At 36.5% G+C, this 21123-nt stretch overlaps 1 protein-coding gene across 2 annotated transcripts in view; it reads right to left on the bottom strand.

The window, feature by feature from the left end:
- Window positions 1-21123, bottom strand: part of RB1 (RB transcriptional corepressor 1) — a 155579-nt gene that overhangs the window by 63262 nt on the left and 71194 nt on the right. For both annotated transcript variants that reach the window (XM_046664255.1, XM_046664256.1), the window contains exons 13-17: window positions 19513-19629; window positions 17670-17726; window positions 17557-17588; window positions 17398-17474; window positions 16196-16392 (exon numbers count right to left, since the gene is read on the bottom strand). In XM_046664255.1, the coding sequence (XP_046520211.1) occupies window positions 16196-16392; window positions 17398-17474; window positions 17557-17588; window positions 17670-17726; window positions 19513-19629 (480 nt within the window). The remainder of the gene's footprint in view (window positions 1-16195; window positions 16393-17397; window positions 17475-17556; window positions 17589-17669; window positions 17727-19512; window positions 19630-21123) is intronic.

Here is a 21123-nt window from a genome sequence, read left to right as displayed (position 1 = left end):
TTTTTAATTAAAGGTAACTGAACTTCAACAATTTAAGAACAATTGCCCTACACTGGTTCTAAAATTTTATTAAACTCATTAATTAATAATAGCCTCTTACTTAGCTGGAGAAATTCAGAAACTCCATTAATTAGAACAGCTATCTCATAAGATACTTCTACTCTTGTTTCTTGCATATCTAGGTTCGAGAGCCCTTCCTCACTATTACAGCTAGGCTATGATTATGCATGTAGAGACTGAAACTTTTAAGACTATATTCAAGGAATTTTCTCACATCATGACCTTGTAGAAGATCCTCTGAACAAGAATACAAGTGCTGCAATTTCCACAGGTTAAGTACAAAGGATATTTCCAAGCTATTCTTCTACATTTGCTATCTCCCTTCTTGTTTGTACTTGAATAATGAACTAACACTGCCCTCAGGGTAAGTACTGATATGATTCATAACTAAAGCAATATAACAAATTCCAACTGTAGTCTAACAGCAAACCCTGCCCACATTTAACAATGCTGGAGTTCAGTTTTTCCCTGAACTTTTTCCATTTTGAGAAGGCAACGGGGCGGGGGTGCCTCGGGAGAAGAGAAAAGTTCCACATACTTATAGTAAGCCAGGATAAACAGATCCGCTACTGTTTAATTGTGTTCTCAGTTCTTAAGAAATCATTGTACAGTAGAGGAAAGGGGGTGAAGTGAAGGGAACTAACAATTGTGATGTTGCTAAAATATACCATTCTCATAAATGTTCACTTATTCCTCACAATAACTCTTAAAGTATTATTATCCCCATTTTACAGACAAAGAAACCTGAGATAGAGACATAACTTGCTCAGAATCACACCAAAACAAGTTACATCTCTGAACCTCACCTTTCCTTATCTGTAAAATAGGAATAGCAATGTTTACCTTCTGTGAAGATTAAACGAGATCAGGTGACTCCAAATCCCAGGCTCCTGCTCCAGCACAGTGACACTCACAAAGAGAAAGATACAAACAGAGATAAAACACGAATAAAGAAACTAATCACAACAATGCACATACCCAACAGTAAACTAATAAACATAGAGAGGCAGCACAGAGGTTAAGAGTGCACTCTGTAACTTGATAGCCGGAGTTAAAATTCTGCCTCTGCCATACACTTAGCTTTGTGGACAAGAGAAACTTTCTCAATTCCTGGGTGCCTCAGCTTCTTGATCTGGGAAATGGTGATAAGGATAGAATCTATGTCACAGAGTTGTGCAAAGTAAATGAGTTAATACATTTCAGCTCTTTTAACAGTGCCTGTAATAGCACATGTGCAAAAATATTAATTATGATTTCCACACTGAAATGTCAAATGCATAAATGAGGGTCATTTTGATGCAGGTCTGTATAATGATCTGGAAAGATTGCAAATAAGTAAGCCAGTGATGAACTTTTTACAAGCTCTGATTCCTATAGGAAGTTTCTATGAGCCAAAGGACATTTCTGAATGGTTGGATTTTTTTTTTTTTAACATCTCTGAATTTCTTTAGTCTCTGTGCCAATTCATGAACAAGGAGAATGCATAGCATGGACAATGGGGGAGGGGCAAGGGAGACACGAATGGGCAAGTCACAAATACTTCTTCACAGTGAACTCCGGCAATTTCTCATGTGTGTCAGTGTTCTATGAACTAAAGAAGGAAGCAAATGCATAGAGAAAAGAATAGATTGAGGGCTCAAACACAGGGTTCAAGAGGAGAAGGCACCTGAGCAAAGGTTTAGACACAGAAAAGATTTTATGTTTAAAACCATAAACGGATCTGGATCCAGAACTCAGCCTCACATAAGCATTTAAAACAAAAGAAGACTTGCATTAATTTATAACAGTTATCTCAGTGTCTCTGAATTTTCTGTTTTTTTAACCTATGAGGAACCACATACAAAGCCACTTAAGGCTTCACTGATCCTTAACAATTATGAAGAAATAGTTATTAAATTGAGCTTATATTCTTACATCTTTCTTAAGCACTCATCTATTCACATTTCAGTGGATAAATATTCACGTGCACTAAGTTACTATCCTTATTTTAATTGTTTGTCTGCTTACCTATATTTTTAAATTCTCTCTAGGTTAGTTCACAGTAGAAAACAAGGTCACTCAAAAATTTTATTTCTAAGATATTGCCTTCCTTTATTTTCCCTTCTCAGGCTTTACATTTTTTCATTCAGAATTATAGAAGACTTTAAACATACCTGGAATCTTTCATTGAAAACTCAAGTTTTAACATTTCAGAAAATGTTATGAAAACAGACCTAACTTTCTATTTCACCTCATTCCCATCCTTCCCCTCCAATCTCCTTGAAGGATAATCCAAATATCTAATTTCATCAACCCTAAATTATGATGAATTCTAAAAACTTATTATATTAAAATCTCATTTCTGAGAGTTGCATGAATGAAACATATATGCACATGAGTACTTCCTTTTAAAATACTGTTTGCTCTTTTTTGTAATGTCATCTTTTAATCTCTTTTTCCCGAGGAATACATTAAACCAATAGTGACAGTGTACTTGACAAAGGAGCTGGCGAACAAATGGCACTTTCTTCCCTTCCTATTACTAAATAGCTCTTCGACAAAACACTTACCTTGTTACTCAAGATAAGAAAATATATTTTTTCACTTAGAATAAAATTAACTTGCTATTTATATTGCTGCCTTTTATACCATCCCATATGCTTGACTACATGGTGCAGTGTTTAATAGAAATAATGCAGTACAATGAAAGAGCACTTTACCAGATCAACACAGAATTTGGAATCAAACCAATATGGGTTCAAATGCCAGCTGGGTGACCTTAGATAAATTACTTAACCTTCCTGAGCCTGCTTCCACTTATGTAAAATGAAAATAATATTAACAACCTCACAGGATTATGAAAATCAAATTAGACAAATATTTTTGGGGCACAGCACATTGCAACTGGTCACTCACTGAATGTTAGCTTTCCCTTTTCATCCATTGCTGATTAGCTCCTAGGTGGGACACAGATATTCGGTGTTTCTCTTTCCTCATGCAAAACTAGAGCCATGCCTACACCTCCTACTTTGCAGAGTTAGTATAAAGTATCAAGATTATTTCATATGAAAGCCCTATAATGTAAGGTCATCTAGAATCTGGCTATTCTAACGAGTGACCCACAGGCTAGCAACATCAGAACCATCCGGGAGCTTGTTGGAAATGCTGAATCCCAAGCCCCACCTTGGACCTACTTGATAAGAATCTGTATTTTGACAAGATCTCCAGGTGATTTCCTATGGACATTAAAGTTTAAAAAGCACTGGTAAAAAATAACCCTCAACCTGGAAGAAAAGAACTTTGTCAATATTGTGCGGAAACCCCAACAGGACAAAGGGCATTTACAATAATGCATATTGACTTAATTAGCTTAGGACAGCAAGTTAGAGGAGTTGGTGTGGACTGGTAGAACTTAAAGCAGTGAGAAATAACTGAAGAGGAAAGGCAGAAAAAACCAAAATACCGGGTAAAGAGCACAATATTCTGCAGAGGCAAATGAGGATTTCAGCCCATAAAAAATATACATAATGATGTTTATAATGATATCTCTGGCTCAAAAAGAAAAAGTAGGGGCTGGCCGGGTGGTGCAGCGGTTAAGTTCGCACATTCCACTTTGGCGGCCCAGGGTTCGCTGGTTTGGATCCTGAGTGCGGACATGGCACCGCTTGGCAAGCCATGCTGTGGTAGGCATCCACATATAAAGTAGAGGAGGATGGGCATGGATGTTAGCTCAGGGCCAGTGTTCCTTAGCAAAAAGAGGAGGATTGGCAGCAGGTGTTAGCTCAGGGCTAATCTTCCTCAAAAAAAAAAAAGATAGAAAAGTAAAAGTAAATCAGCTCTGTTGAAGAAGACAAGAAAGTATGTATTCTATTTCAAGATTTCCCTCAAGAAAACAAATTTTTAAAAAAATTAGTACATAAAAAAAATCATCTGGTACATTCACTTTTGTGCAATGTGTTATTTACCCACGCAGCTAGCTTTCCATTTTTAACAAGATTAAAAACTCAATAACTTTTAAGACTAAATTAGTCTTAAATTAGTACACATCTACCATTGCCAATGCTGGGCCATACATAATTGTCCCTTATCATGCCTCATTCCAGGCTTTCCTAATTCTGTGGCTTTCCACATTTCCAGACCTGTTGCAAGTCTTTCGCCATCCACACGTGATCACTCCCTCCTTTGACCTTCATGGCTTATGTTATTTCACAGCATATTACAGTGATTTACTTTTCTTTCTTTCTTTTTTTTTTTTTTGAGGAAGATTAGCCCTGAGCTAACTACTGCCAGTCCTCCTCTTTTTGCTGAGGAAGACCGGCCCTGAGCTAACATCCGTGCCCATCTTCCTCTACTTTATATGTGGGACACCTACCACAGTATGGCGTGCCAAGCGGTGCCATGTCTGCAGCCAGGATCGGAACTGGGGAACCCCAGGCCACCGAGAAGCAGAACGTGGGAACTTAACCATTGTGCCACCGGGCCAGCCCCTGATTTAATTTTCTACTAGGTTCCAAGATCCTCTGAAACTTGAGGCTATTTCCCACGTCATTATATACCTCAAGGGGCAAGTACAAGTCCTTTAAAGTATTTGATATACAGAATATCAGGTATGGCCTAAGGAGAACTGGGAAGAACTGAGCTAAAGGATAACAGGGAAATAAGACCTCTGTGTTATCTTTTTTTGAAAGAATTCTTCTTCAATATTTTATAAATCAGGAAGCAATTCAAAGGAATATGGACCCACATTTAGTAGTGGCAAATAATTCTTAACATTAAAATAGTTTTGTAAAAACAAAAAATATTTGACCTAAAAGGATTAAAATCTTTTGGTCTGTCTCAATTTACAAAGCAAGAAACTAAGGCATAAAGACATTAACTTGTACATGGAAGAGCCAGGACGTCAAGCCAGGTCTTCTGATTCTATGTCCCACATTAGGCCATGCTATCTCTCACTGGATAAATGTGGTTTGCTCAGAGATGGAAGAACTCCATGGCTATAGCAAGTGTTTGAGAAATAGTGGAAGTAAGACTGGAAAGTAAGGCAGGGCCAGATTATTACAACCACAGTTAAGAGGCTAAATTTTTCTGAATGACAATAGGGAGCTATTGTGGGTTCTTGAACAGGAGCAGAACATGAAAAAGCATTCAGGAAGATTAATTTGGCACCAAAGTATAAAACAGAGGGTGGTGCCAAATTTGGGAGACCAAACAGGAGCCTACAATGGTAGGTTAAATGTAAGAAAGTGATGACTTGATCTATGGAAATGGAAATGAAAATAGATTTTTAAAATAATAATGAAATAAATCTAAGAGACATGGTAAAGTTTTGCTTTGTTTAAATTGCAAGACTCTGTATCTAACTATAGAGAAAAACAAGAAAAAAATGCTTTGTATTCAAGCCTGGACAATTTGAAAAGCATGGTAAAAATATAAATACTGGGAAGCAAAGTCGTATTTAGAGAAAATGAAGTAATTTCAGTTGTGAATGGTGAAGTCAAGTCTCCTAAATCACTTGAGAAGCTATTAGTCAGCAGTGGGAGTTAAGGGCAGGAAATTAGGAACACATTGGTCAGAGTGAGAAAGACTAAAACCTTACTTATATTTTCAGAAAGAATCATTTTTATTTATTTATTTTTCTTTGAGGAAGACTAGCCCTGAGCTAACTGCTGCCAATCCTCCTCTTTTTGCTGAGGAAGACTGGCCCTGACTAACATCCATGTCCGTCTTCCTCTACTTTATATTTGGGAGGCCTACCACAGCATGGCGTGCCAAGTGGCGTCATGTCCACACCTGGTATCCAAACCGTTGAACCTCGGGCCGCCACAGCGGAACGTGCACACTTAACCGCTGCGCCACCGGGCCGGCCCCAGATTTTTAAAAATTAAAATAAAATGCTTCCTCTTGCTGGCAAAAAAGTAAATATACGGTTGCTTTAAATAACTCATAAGGCGCTTTTAAAAACCTAACATAAAACGTTTTTCATTATAATAGCATGGCTGTTGTGTAAATATAATATATGGCATCATATTATTTCATTGTACTTACCCATATTTTTAAAAAGTCTTAAATATGGCTTAATCATTATCTTACAATTCACTTACCTTCTTGAGACATAGCTCTCAGTAAAATGTAATTTTTTTAAAAACAGTACCTAATGGTAAATACTAAAACCTCTGTGCAAAGTGCACCAGAGGTTAATGATCCACCATACAAATATACAACAGATATCCTTTTTGGCTTTTTCAGAGCCACAGGCTCTTCTCCCTTTTGTGTTCACTTCCCGTCAAGTTTGACATTTCAAAAGAACACCAAAGCAGCTTAAACACTTGTTTATAAGTTTGTCATAAAATAAGGACTCTAAAAATATAAGCTATTCATTACAGTTGTACTGATGTATAAAATAGGCCTTCATTTAAAATTTGGAAAAATGAAAAAGAAATATACTCTTTTTTCATGTAAAAGTGCTTTGGCCAAATATTTGTATAACTGAATGAATCAACTTGATAATATTTGGTGAGTACAGAAAAATAGTATGACAGAATCCAACTTAATGAGTCAGCTATATTTGACAACATTTAAAGGACATTTGACTTCATGATTTATTAAAATTTAATATACGGAAATAGTTAATAAGTAGCACTTCTATGCTCTCCAAATAGTAATTACCCCTCTGAAACAATATTATCCAGGAAAACAGAAATAATACCCTAAATATTCTTTAAGTATACATATTTATAAATACTGTACCAAACACTAAATCCATGATGAAGGAATACAGACCGAATTTGTCTTAAACTACAAAATTGACCAACATAAATAAAACAATAGTTTTCGGACACTGAACAACAGGCAGCATAGGACAATAATCCCTGAGAGAAAGAAAACAAATGGTAAGCCCCACCATTGCCTCAGCTTACCGCCTGGAGAGAGTTCCCAGGCTACAAGGCAGGGAGGAGAAATGGAAATAGAGCCCAGCGGTCTCCCATTGAAGAAATAGAGTTAAGACTTCAAGGAAGCCAAGGCAGCTAAAACAAGCTGGATAGGATACCCAAGAGGAGAGAGCTACACAGAAAGGAGAGAGCTGCAAAGAGAGAGATCCAGGGTCTGTGGAGGGTTACTCTCAAGTCTTCAGCTAAGTATGATCAGTGCATGCATGTGACGAAACTACCCAAAGCTAGGGAGAGAACCTCCCTATTAGAAGCAGCAGAATCATTCCCGGAGCTGACACAGGGCCAGGAAGAGTTCTGATTTTCACCAGCAAGAGTGGAAAAACCTTGTAATATATGGGACATCAGCCAGAATGCTCAGAAGGGCATTGCCTCAGTAGTGGGGAAAAATCAGTCAAAGATTAAAGACTGCTCTGGCTCTGTCTAAGAACCGTAACTAAAGTCTTGAAAGAATCAAACTGTTTCCAAGTAACTAAACTGTGCCCCAAAAGATAGCTCAAGAATAGGGAAAGGAATATGAAAATACCCATGACGCAGCAAGGTAAAATTCACAATGCTGGCATCCAATAAAAAATTACCAAAGAGGCAAAAATGCAGAAAATAAATGACCCTTAAAAAGGAGAAATATCAGGGGCCGGCCCTGTGGCCGAGTGGTTAAGGTCACGCGCTCTGTTTTGGTGGCCCAGGGTTTCACGGGTTCAAATCCTGGGCGCAGACATGGCACTGCTCATCAAGCCATGCTGAGGCAACGTCTCACATTCCACAACTAGAAGGAGCCACAACTAAAATATACAACTATGTACTGGGGGGATTTGGGAGAAAAAGGAAAAAATAAAATCTAGGAAAAAAAAAAAAAGGAGAAATATCAGTCAATAGAAACAGACTTAAAAAGACACAGACTTTAGAATTAGTAGACAGAAACTTTAAAACAGTTATTATAACTACATTCTACATGTTCAAGAAGGTAAAAGAAAGCATAAACATGTTAAAGAGAGATATGGAAGAAATAAAGAATGACTCAAATCAAACTTCCAGAGATGAAAAATATAGTGTCTAGGATTAAAAATATGGTAGATGGGATTAATAGCAGATTAGACATTTCTTTATAAGCTCTGCCCTCCTAGACTGTACTTTCAATTTGTTCTGGAGGCTGCATCTCCCCGGTTTGCAAACTGTATAAACAATAAAGCTTTTCTAACTAAAGTCTTGTATTCCAGATACTTCTGTTGACAAAACAAGTAAAAGGCAGACTTCTTCAGAAACAATGCAAGCCAGAAAACAGTGGAGCAATATTTTTTAGGTACTGAAAGAAAAAAACTGTCAATGTAAAATTCTACATCCAGCAAAATATCTTTCAAAAACAAAGGTGAAATAAAGATTTTTTCAGACATAAAAAAGCTGAAAGAATTTATCACAATAGATCTATAAAACAATACACACCAGATGGAAATCTGTATTTATACAAGGAATGAAGAGCACTGGAATAGTAAATGTGGTTTAACTAAAAATACCTTTTTTTTTTTAACTCTCTTTGAAAGATAATTTGGTTTATAACTTAATGTAGAAGTAAAATGTATGTCAACAATAGCATAAAGGTTGGGAAAGGGGAAATGGAGGTCCACTGTATTAAGGCTCTTATGCTATACGTGAAGTGGTATAATACTATTTAAAGGCAGACTATGAGAAGTTAAAGATATATATGATAAATCATACAGCAACTAGTTATAAAATAAAACAAAACAAAGAAGTATAGATAGAAAGCCTACAAAGAAGATAAAATGGAATAAAAAAATATTCAATCCAAAAAGCAGAAAAAAGGAAAAGGGGAACAAAGAGGACATGGAACAAGTGGAAAACAAGTAGTAAAATGGAGAATTTAAACCCAACCATATTAATAACCACATTAAATTTAAATGTTTTACACATCTCAATTAAAAGGCAGAGACTATCAGGATTAACAAGGCAAGACCCAATTATACACTACCTATAAGACATAAATATGTTAAAAGTAAAAGAATGGGAAAAGATATGCCATGCTAATATTAATGAAAAGACAGCTGGAGTAGTTTTACTAACGTCAGACAAAGCAGTCTTCAGAGCAAACACTATTACCAGGGACTAAAGACGGTCATTTCATAATGATTAAGGGGCAAATTCAAGAAGACATCATAGTTCTAATTGTTTATGCACCTAAATTCTATATGTAAGACACTGAACTAGGTATTTTGAGAGAGATTTTTTAAAAAGTAGGACAAGAGTTTTGCTTTTCAGGGCTTCTCTAAACCCTCTGTTCCTCCTAGTCCCTCTTATCTCCTGGTCACTTCCTTTATGCGTTGAAGACTTTGGTCCCTAGTCCACATTCCTCCTCTCTATCACATGACATGGGTGACTTCGTCACTCACTCAGCCTCCTGGTTCCTTGACATCCTTATTTCCAATGGTCTTCATCTCCATTTCAATTCAGTCATGCAATCCCAGGATTATTTCTTAGAATACATAAATTACCCAGAAATGTTCTATCTCTGAAATATTAAGTTGAAACATTTCACTTTCTGACTACAAACTCTTCCTTTCACCCTCACTGTCACTCCCACTACACCTATTAAATTTCACTAAAAGCTCCTGCTTCTTAAAATCGCTACTTTATCCATCAATCTCCTCCTATTTCCCCTACGCAGCTGAAACTCCAAACCTTAACACTTCACTCACTCTCTGACCAACTTCCTCACCTTACTTGCCCCATTATCATTATATTGATCTGCTTTGCCAAATGTGAAAATCCTGGCTCACTCTAGCTGTTCATCTTTTCTCGTCCTATACCTGGATGCAAGGTGATGCTGGAAAAAATACCACCACACAGAGCTGGGGTGGTACTACAAATTGAGGGTTTCTATTCTCAAAATTGCCAACAATGCTGCCAGGCAAGCCTCTTGTCTTTCACCAGTCAGCTTTCTCTTTTATTCTCCTCAGCAACTATTTCAAATTGTGTCCACTCTCCTCAAACTTCTGACTGCTCCACTTTGCAATTCCTATTCTACCCCAATCTCCCCACCCTCAGCAAAGTACCTCAGCTCTATTTTATAAAAAAAATAAAAGCCATTAAATGGAAACTTCCTCAATTTCCTGCCATGGCACCCACATACGACCTTACCTGCAACTGCTTCCATTCTTTCCATTTTGCCATGTGCTATTTCCCAGCTCACCCTGCCTCTCCCTCAAACAAGAGATGCATCTATTCCAGGGGACCCCTTGAATCTGGGGAAGCCTCATGACCACTTTGACCAACAGAATATAGATTCCAGCTGTGGTCCTTTTAGAAGCCTTTTGGAAGCCAGTTTCTATGTAAGAACTGTGAGTAGTCTAAAACCAAAGCGCTATGAGAAGGCCAAGAGGATGAAATGCCACATAGAGGAGGGAAAAAGGAAGTGGGGAGGGGAGTTAGGGAGAGGTGAGCACATAACAAGGAGCAGCAAGGTGCCAGACCTGTGAGTTAAGAAGCATCTTGGAAGTGGATCCTGCCCCAAACACTTGCTGACACCACATGGTCAGAGATGAACTGCCCAGTCAAGCTCTTCTCAAATCCCTGACCCACAGAATCAGGGGTAAAATAAAACGGTTGTTTTAAGCCACTAATGTGTCATCCAGCAATAGAGAACACTCCTAATGGCTCTTTTCCATCAACATTTAACCCTATTTTTCCCATTTAAAAAAATAAGCTTCCCCCTACTCATGTACCTCCAGCTATACCTTTACTTCCCTTCCCAGACAGGACTTCGGTAAAAGCTATCTACAATTATTGTCTCTACTACTTTATCTCTGATTCACATCTCAGCCAAATCCCAGTGCAGTCTACTCCTATCCCCAGTACCTGTAACAGTCCTTGCTCCTGTCACCAGTAGCTTCCCTGTTGCTGAAACCAAGGACCACTTTCCAGTTCTGACTGACTTCCCCTACAGTATCTGAAACAGCAAGCACTCACTCAGACCTTGTAATGCTCTCATGCTCTCTCTTCCTCTTTACAACACCACTTCTCATTTCCTCCTACCTATCTGGCTGTTCTATTTCAATCTCTTATAGGCTTTTCTTTTCTGTTTATCCCATATGTGTTGAAGCTCCTCAATGTATAACTACATTCTCCCCTTAGGAAATCTTATTCATTCCCCAAACTTTAGTTACTTGGGAAAACGTAGGGATTAACAGTTTTGGAGCCAGAGAGACCCAGGTTCAGACCACAGCTCAGCCATTTAGCTTGCGTGGTGTAGGGAAAGTTACTAAGCTTCTCTAAGCAAGCATTAATTTCTTCATCTAGAATAACAGTATCTTGTGGATTATTATGAAAAGTAAATGATACTATGAGAAGTACTCACCACAGTGCCTGGCACACAATAAACTGCCAATAAAGCATTGCATTTTTGTTATTATATATGTGGTAGCAGCTCTCAGGTTCATACTCCTAGCCTAGATTTCTTTCCTAAGCTCCAGAGACACATATCCAACTGCTGCTTGACACCTCTACTTGAATGACCTACAGTCACTTCAAACTCAACATAATCAAACAGAATTCATCTTCCCAAGCAAATCTCATCTAATCCTGGTATCTTATTTTAATCAGTGACACTTCCTGGATGTCATCATCAGTTGACCCCTTCACTCTTACTTATGTAATTAATTGTCCCATCTTATAATACAATGCCACATACTGTTCTAAGTGCTTTACATACGTTAATTCATTTAACATGAGACACGCACATGTAATAAGATATAAAGCTTATAAATGACTAGTAAGTAGTACAGATGAACACTGTACGACTATAAGGAATGACTATAGACCAGGATGGTCAAGGTTGTGTGAACTCTGAATAATTTCTTACTCATGCATGATTTTATAACATGTTGCAATGATCACTTGGAAATACTGGTTCACTGGATGATGTAGATCTTATAAAGGTTGATGACTCTCCATACAATATCAAAAAATCACATTTATGGGGCTGGCCCAGTGGCACGCAGCAGTTAAGTTCACACGTTCCACTTCTCGGTGGCCTGGGGTTTGCTGGTTCGGGTCCCGGGTGCGGACATGGCACCGCTTGGCAAAAGCCATGCTATGGTAGGTGTCCCACATATAAAGTAGAGGAAGATGGGCATGGATGTTAGCTCAGGGCTGGTCTTCCTCAGCAAAAGGAGGAGGATTGGCCGTAGTTAGCTCAGGGCTAATCTTCCTCACCAAAAAAAAAAAAAATCACATTCATTAGTATCACACTGATTTCATCAGAAAAGTCTTTGAAGTATTGGAACAGCTGTCATGCTTATGGTGGAAACAAGCTTAACAAAATTCTAATTTTCACTTGAAAACTCAAATTTATCATGGGCAACAATTATTGTCAGTTGTTTTAAATAACATACTTGAGAATGGAGACAATAAAATTAACACTTTTTACCGGTTCATCAATGACATTCTTAAATGAAACTGACATGTTCCGTTTTTGTTTTATTTTGTTTTGTTTTGTTTTTTGGTGAGGAAGATTCGCCCTGAGCTAACATCTGTTGCCAATCTTCCTCTTTTTGCTTGAGGAAGAGTGTCACTGAGCTAATATCTGTGCCAATCCTCCTGCACTTTCTATGTGGGATGCTGCCACAGCATGGCTGGATGAGTGGTGTGCAGGTCTGTGCTCGGAATCCAAACTGGTGAACCTGGGGCCACTGAAGTAGAGTGTGCAAACTGAACTACTATGCCACCGGGCCAGTCCCTCCATTTTGTTTTTTAACAGAGTTTGTGGTGGTGAAGAATACAATGACTACTACCCAGTTTGGTGGTACTGCTTTGATATGTGCAAAGGTTCCAACAGTTTTACATCACCAGCATAAAATGTCAACAGAGTGAAAAAGATAAATAACATCTTAATAATAATATGAAAACAAGTTTTACCCTGTAGATTCCCTAGAATGGTTTCAGGGATCATCAGGGAATTATAGACCTCATTTTGAACTGCTGACATAAGAAAAGGAGGAGACAAAGGTTTTAAAAGAGAGCCAGCAGACTTAAAGCTCCCATTCTAAAAACATGCACTTGGTTCCTCTGACCCTCTTTGTATACTGGGTAATTTTACAACTGTATCCTCATGAATGTTAAGTTATAAAGATTCTGGATTCTGCTATTTTTCTCAAAAAAGCATTGTTTTATTTTGTTTTTAAGCAGGCAATTATCTTTGTTGAACCTGAACTGTAAACTGTTGAGTGGGCAGGAGCCCTGTCTCAGTTCAGATCTTTTGCCTTTCATTAAGCTGCTTTGAGTCTGTTACACAGCAATGATTCAGGTTTCGGAGATGTGGGTAGACAGAATTTGGACGCTCCTTCCTTTGCAGGATTCTTCTACTGTCTTCAGTGGTCAAGGTTTCCCCCAACCTTTTTTCTAGTTTCCCTGGTCATAAAGCCCACAGTTTGCCCACTGACAGCCCCCTCCCCACACTACTATACTTCACCACCTCCTGCACATAGCCCCAGGCTCACAGCTACCTTTCTCTCCTTCACTAAAGTCTGTCTACTCTTCCTGTCCAGTGATTTCAGGCAGTTGCTTTCTGCATCATGTACAGGTTTTTAGCTGTCCTTTTCGCCGGGAGTCATATGGTAGAGTCTTCTTCCATCAATATCAAAGGTATAGGTCCCCCACAAAGGGTTTTTATTTGAGGAATTCATAAGGAGATTTGCATTACAAAAAGATTTCTCTGGCTGCTGTGAGTGAAATAGTCTTAAGGTAGCTAGAGATGTGGGGAGATGAATAGGAAGAGTCCACAAATAGCCCAGGAAAGAGAGGTCATTTAGAGAATAAAGCCCCTGGTATACCTTGGTTTATAAAGCCTTTATTGAAAAAATTTGATAAATTTTGAATACACTGAACTAAGATATCCTAAATCTCATTTCATCATCTGCTGGCAATATAAACTGCTTAACAGATTTAAGAGGCCTAAACATCTGGAAGTCATTTAATCTAACCCTTAGGTATGATTCATTCTAAATCACCTCTCTCCTCCAAATTTCCAGAGAACAAGATTTTACTGGGATTTTCAATGGATTGTTTAGCATTTTACACTCATATATTGCCTGTTAATCCCCCTGAAGTCAAAAGAAACAGAGGTGTACTTATTCCTTCTTAAAAGTTATACTGTTCTTGATTTCTTATTTCTCAAGATTGTTAAGCAAAAATGCTGAATCCTTTCCCCATGCAACCATTAAAAATACAATGATGTTCTTTCTTTCATTCAATTATTGGGGAGAAAAAGTAAGTAGTAACTCACTTGATGTTTCTCTGGGTAACTGTTTGAATATGTTCTTACCAATCTACAGTTTAATGAGAAATTCTTAGTGTGATACAAAATCAAAAGACTGAAAGTTTGCTCTGATTCTTCATCTGGGTGTTGGTAACATAGATGTGTTCAATTTATAAGAAATTCATCCAACTATCACTTGTAATATATACTTTTCTGCATGTGTTATACTTCAATAAAAATAAAAACAACAAAGTCCATGAAAACTCAAATATATCTACGGTATGTTCCTTCTCTAAAATGTCAATTATTCTCACAGGAAAAATCCACAGTATTCTATGTGTGGCATGACTTATCTTCACAGTTACCTACTACAACTCTATTCTTTTTATGATTAAAAAAGTAACATGCATTGATTTTTCTTAAATTCAAACATTAAAGATATGACTAAATAAAAATCCTCTATAATTTCATCCCCTAGAGATACCATACTTAGAATTTAAATTCAGAGGTTTATGACTTTCACATAATCCTATTACTAATAAATTGTACCCTTTTCCAGTCTTTGGACATGTCACTTTTCCTCCAAAAATTCTCAAAAATAAAGGAATATTGTTCAGACTCCTAGAACGCCAGTAATTAAACTAAATAGGCTTGGGCACAAGCAATTTTTAAGCAGCAAATTTCTACTATTTCCTCCACAATTTTCAGAGCCCATATCACTTCTGTATCCTCACAATGTCTACCCCAGTGCAAGGCATAGAGTAGATGTGTGCTGATGGAAATAAAATTAATTCTCTAAATGAAATGAGAATAGTCACTTTCAGATGATACAGTAATGTCTTGATTTCAATTTCTAGGAGGAAAGAGTGCATCAGCCTCTGAAAAGCACTCTCTACTTATTTTTTAATTTATTTTTGCTACTTTCATTTAATCCCCCCATTTCTGAGAGTTTTCTCTTAACCGTTCCTTTCTTATAAAGTGGAAGGTCCTGTATAAAAGAGTTACCAAATTCAATAATAGCAATGTAACGTCATTCTATCAATTTGCCCTACTTCTCTACTTTTCTATCCACTCTGTCTATACGGAAATACAAGAAAACATAAGAAATAAGTTATCCCTTAGACATAAAGCTTTTAAAACATCAAAAAATTAAAACTAGGGTTACATGTACAGATTAGGATTCTAATGTAACTAAAGTCTTAATTTTTTGTTGTCATTTCTACATACTGGTATGCAAAACGGTTTCCAAAGAAGTCAACTCTACATTAATCTACAAATCTGATGATTCACTAAGTACTACCCAACTATGCAGATTTAAAGAGCACAACATAAGAACTTCAAATAAATATTTTACTATTACTACACAGACAATGCCACCGTTACTAAAACAAAAGCCTTATCAATAGCTTGTATGCCATAAATACAATACCTAGGGGATATAATTTGTGCTCCTATAATGCTATAAACACTAACTGTAACTGAACAGTAGTGCAGATTTTGGGATTATCTTTAACAATAGGACAAAAAAAATCTGGCTAAATTGAACTAAAAAGCTGTACTTTTGAATCATCTAAGTAGCATAATCTCAATTTTTTTTATCATTTTCTTAAAATTTAAGAGAAGACATTTAAATTTTCAAACCTGACGCCTCTATTTTAAATAAACTACTCAAACACTTTAAAGAATTCCACTGTGTTTTCAAGTGCCATGCTTTAAGAAAAGCTATTCCTAAATAAATCACTTTATCAGATGGTCTGGCAAGCTCAAACAGAAGGAAACTCCATTCTAATATTCCACTTGATTCTTGGCCTATACACTGAAATCGCATTACTCAATAAAATGCATATTTGCTCTTGAGATAAATTTTATCAAACACCTCTCACTGAAAGATCATTGTTATCCATACGCATATGAATGTCTTTAATTACTTTAGCTAGTTACTTACTGAAAGCCATGCAAGGGATTCCATGATTCGATGTTCACATCTTTCTAAATGTTTTATCATTTCTCTGGTCAAGTTGGCTTCTGCTTTGATAAAACTTTCAATCACTTTGTAAAAATCAAAGGCTTTTAAATTAAGTACATTCAGAATCCATGGGAAGGACAAATCTGTTCCAGTATCAAGATTCTGAGATGTACTTCCTAAAAACGAAAGAAAAAATGTAACTTAGGTATGAAATGTTAAGCCTTGAACTACGTATTTTTAGGTTGGAAGGTTTTATCAAACAAAAAATCTTAAAACATAATAGAAAGCCTAAACAAAAATTCTTATTTAGAGCAGAATATTTTATTCTGGAGTCCATAGACTCCTAGGAAATAGGCTTCCAAATTTTGGGTCTATGTGCACATACGTATTTCCTAGATAGAGGGCTCATAGCTTTTATCAAATTTTCAAAGGTTTAAATACCCTAAACTTACATAAAGAACAGGTTTAATATCCAACCAGCAATGCATTAGCATATCCATCTTAAGTGTCTCGTTAATCGTTGGTTGGGGGAGTAATCTTCAAGATTTTGCTAATTTGATTGCTTAGAAAATGGTACCTCTTTTAAAAGCACATTTCTTGGTTATTAATGAGGATTCCCAGTTTTCCATATTTGCTTACTAATTTAAGTTTCTCTTTTATTGTGTATTTGTATCCTTAGATAAATTTTCTTTTGTTTTTGCAAACACTTATTCTAACATTTGCAACATTATCTACAAAATAATACATGTTCAAAATTATATTAAAAAAACACTATCAGTGGCCTCTGTTCTGTTTATCTGGTGGATTCTAGCTCCAACCCTTGGGCACATGACCATAGCACTGTTTCCATATCAGTGAATACTGCTCATTAGTATTCTTTAGGCATTCTACAATCACACAGGTCTTTGAAGGGATTTCAATAGGTACACTTCCTAGATTCAGTACAGCCTAGAATAGGAGGTTAGTGAAATACTATTCCCAAGATGACATGAAATAATTCAGATAATAAGCCACTTAAATGGCTTTACAGTGACCAATTACATTCTTCAGTATAAAATGATCTATAATATGCATTTCTTCTCCTTAACTCCACCTCTCCACAAAAAACACACCACACCTTAGATAATTTTATTTTACCTTTAAAGTTAACTAAAATGTTTATTTACTAAAATTTAACTTACTGCTATACGTAGCCATTACAACCTCAAGAGCGCATGCCAACAAAGACATATGAAAGACGTTGTCATTCAGGAGTTTGCTAAAGGAAAAAAAAAGAATGATTTTGAAACATTTACTTTTATAAAAAGTAGAAATTGTTTTACTAAAACTAAAAAATTTACCTAAAATTTTGAATGGATAATCGTTCTTCTTCCTAAAACAGATTAAAAAATTATTTAATTGAAACCTTTTTTGTGTCCGCATTGAATATTCTATTATGTTCTTTTTAACTTACTGATTTAAGCATGGATTCCATCACTCGGTAATACAATCGGACTCCAAGTTTGTATCGCTATAAACAAAGAAAAGAAAATTAGATCCCACTATTTTCAAAAATCACAACAATTATTAATTTTTAAAAAGTTTTCTCTTGAAACACATTTCTGGTCCTTCTTAGGAATACAGCTACCAAGAGATGACAAAAGCTAGCCTGTCTAAAACTCAAGACTTCAGTGTAAAACGATGGTTAACATTACCAATAAATGATGAAGAGGGGAGGTCCAGTACTTGGTTTTCCTTCATTCCACCTCAGTGTATATCATTCAACAGATATTTATATACTAAGGATACATTATGTACCTGGTACTACTTTAACCATTTTACATACTAATGTAATACTTCTTGTGACCTAGGACATGTATAGTCAACATAGCTGTCCAGGATTAAGAGAATAGTCCCTGTCCATAAAACTACCAAAGGCAAAAATCAGACTTAACTGGTCTTACCAGCAAAAAGTTTTAACCAAATAACTAGTTCCCATTAGTTCAGAGAATAACGAAACTTTAGAGATACACACACACACACACACACACACACACACACAAGCCATATTCCTTTGTTCCAAATCATGAGCACAATTTTCATATACAACCAAAAAGAACTTTTTTTTTTTTTTTTTTTTTGAGGAAGATTAGCCCTGAGCTAACTACCGCCAATCCTCCTCTTTGTGCTGGCGAGACTGGCCCTGAGCCAACATTCATGCCCATCTTCCTCTACTTTATATATGGGACGCCTACCACAGCATGGCATGCCAAGCAGTGCCATGTCCGTACCCAGGATCTGAACCAGCGAACCCCGGGCCGCTGAAGCAGAAAGTGTGCACTTAACTGCTGCACCATCGGGCCGGTCCAGAACTTTTTTTGTTGTTGTTGTTAAAGATTTTATTTTTCCCTTTTTCTCCCCAAAGCCCCCGGTACATAGTTGTATATTCTTCGTTGTGGGTCCTTCTAGTTGTGGCATGTGGGACGCTGCCTCAGCGTGGTTTGATGAGCAGTGCCATGTCCGCGCCCAGGATTCGAACCAATGAAACACTGGGCCGCCTGCAGCGGAGCGCGCAAACTTAACCACTCAGCCACGGGGCCAGCCCCCGGCCCAGAACTTTTAAATATAATTGTTTAAAACACTAATGGCATCAAAATATAACCTCACTATACCGAAATAAACGTGATTACAGTTGATTACAGTTTTCAAACATATTTTTATGTACTACCTCATTATTGCCACACAACAAAGCAGAGCAAATATGGAAACCTGAATCTCAAGAGAAGTTCAATGACAGCTCATAAATGGTAGAACCAGATATAAACTCAGGGCTTTGATCCAGAGCCCATGCTCTTACCTAATATATTGATTTGAGATTTTCCGAAATAATAATAGCAAAAGTAAAAATAATATCACTGAAAATGGTATGTATGATATCTCATTTATACAAGTATATATGAACGTGAACATTCATATGTGTAGAAATCAAAGCATACACACCAAAAATTTAATAGTATTGAAGATTTACATTTTATTACTTTTTTTTTCTAAAATTTCTACAATTTGCAAAATTTTCTAATGTTTACTTTTGGTTTTTATAATGGGTGAGGGAGATTTTCCCATAAAATTTTCCATAAGTAGCAGCATACATAGTCAACCAGGTATAGACAGAAAGTCGGACATACATAGTATAATATGTCTGCTAGTATTTTATACTATTAGACAAATACTGTAACAGTATTTATATAATTTGGACAGAGTTTGCATTTGAAATTATTTACTATATAGTGGTACTAATCAAAATGAACTCAAGTTACCTGTGATCCAATTTCCATACATCCCTGTCCAACGGCTTTAGCAAATTTTTCTTTAAAGATATATCCAATATCAGTCACTCTTTTCAGGATGCTTTCCTTTGGATTCACTGTGCAGTACTTTAAGAAATAAAAACAGAAATCAATGTTGAGGATACTGTTCAGTCAAAATTAACATTTTCTGTTCTATAATATGTGACTTTTCACTTTCAACTGTTTATACTGTGGAAACACTTCCACAATAACAAGGTAAATACAACTACTGAAAATAAGAGGAACATAAAGAATTCCACTTGGGGATGTTAATAACAAAAAATACTAGAGCAGAACTAAAAAACCCTATTATCTAAATTTTCTGCTGCTAGTTAGAGAAAAACAGATTAGTTAGGCCTTCCATCCATCAAAAAGAGCCTCACAGATGTTGCAGTTGATACTGCAGAGAGACAAAGGACCATAAAAGACAACTATGAACAATTATATGACAAAAAATTGGAAAACCTAAAAGAAATGGATGAACTCTTAGAAACATATAACCTTCAGAGACAGAATCATGAAGAAACAGAAAATCTGAATAGACAGATTACTAGTAAGGAGATTGAATCAGTAATCAAAAACCTCCCAACAAACAAAATTTCAGGACCAGACAGCTTTGCAGGTGAATTATGCCAAACATTCAAACAAAAATTAATACCAATCCTTCTCAAACTCTTCCAAAAAACAGAAGAGGAGGGAGCACTTTCAAACTCATTTTACAAGGCCAGCACTACTGTTGTACCAAAACAAGACAAGGGCACCACTAGAAAAGAAAATTACAGGCCAATATCCCTGATGGACAGGGATGAAAAAATCCTCAACAAAATATCAGCAAACCAATTGAACAATACATTAAAAGGATCATATACCATGATCAAGTGGGACTTTTTCCAAGGATGCAAGGACGGTAAAATATCCCCACATCAATCAATGTGATAATACCACATTAAAAAAGTGAAAGAAAAATCACATGATCATCTCAAAAAGCATCTGACAAAACTCAACATCCATTTATGAGAAAAACTCTCAACACAGCAGGTATAGAGGGAACATACCTCAACATAATAAAGGCCATATATGACAAGCCCACAGCGTAACATCATACTCGACAGTAAAAAGCTGAAAGGTTTTCCTCTAAGCGCAGGAATAAGACAAGGACGCCCACTCCAGCTACTTTTCGTCAATACAGTATTAGAAGTTCTAGCCAGAACAATTAGGCCAAAAAATAAATAAAAGACATCCAAACTGGGAAGGAAGAAGTAAAACTGTCACTATTTGCAGATTACATGTTATTATATATATAGAAAACCCTAAAGACTCCATCAAAAAACCAAGAGGACTAATAAACAAATTTAGTAAAGTTTCAGGATACAAAATCAAGACACGAAAATCAGTTACATTTCTATAAATCAGAAAGAGAGATTAAGAAAACAATCCCATTTACAACAGCACCAAAAAAAATAAAATACCTAGGAAAAATCTAACCAAGGAAGTGAAAGACCTATATTTAGAAAACTATAAGACATTGATGAAAGAAATTCATCACACACATCAAACACACAAATAAATGGAAAGATACTG

The sequence above is a fragment of the Equus quagga genome, chromosome 6 (assembly GCF_021613505.1).
Source record: "Equus quagga isolate Etosha38 chromosome 6, UCLA_HA_Equagga_1.0, whole genome shotgun sequence".
Classification (NCBI taxonomy): domain Eukaryota; kingdom Metazoa; phylum Chordata; class Mammalia; order Perissodactyla; family Equidae; genus Equus; species Equus quagga.
The sequence above is the reverse complement of the archived record's forward strand: the minus strand, read 5'-3'. Positions and strand labels throughout refer to the sequence as shown.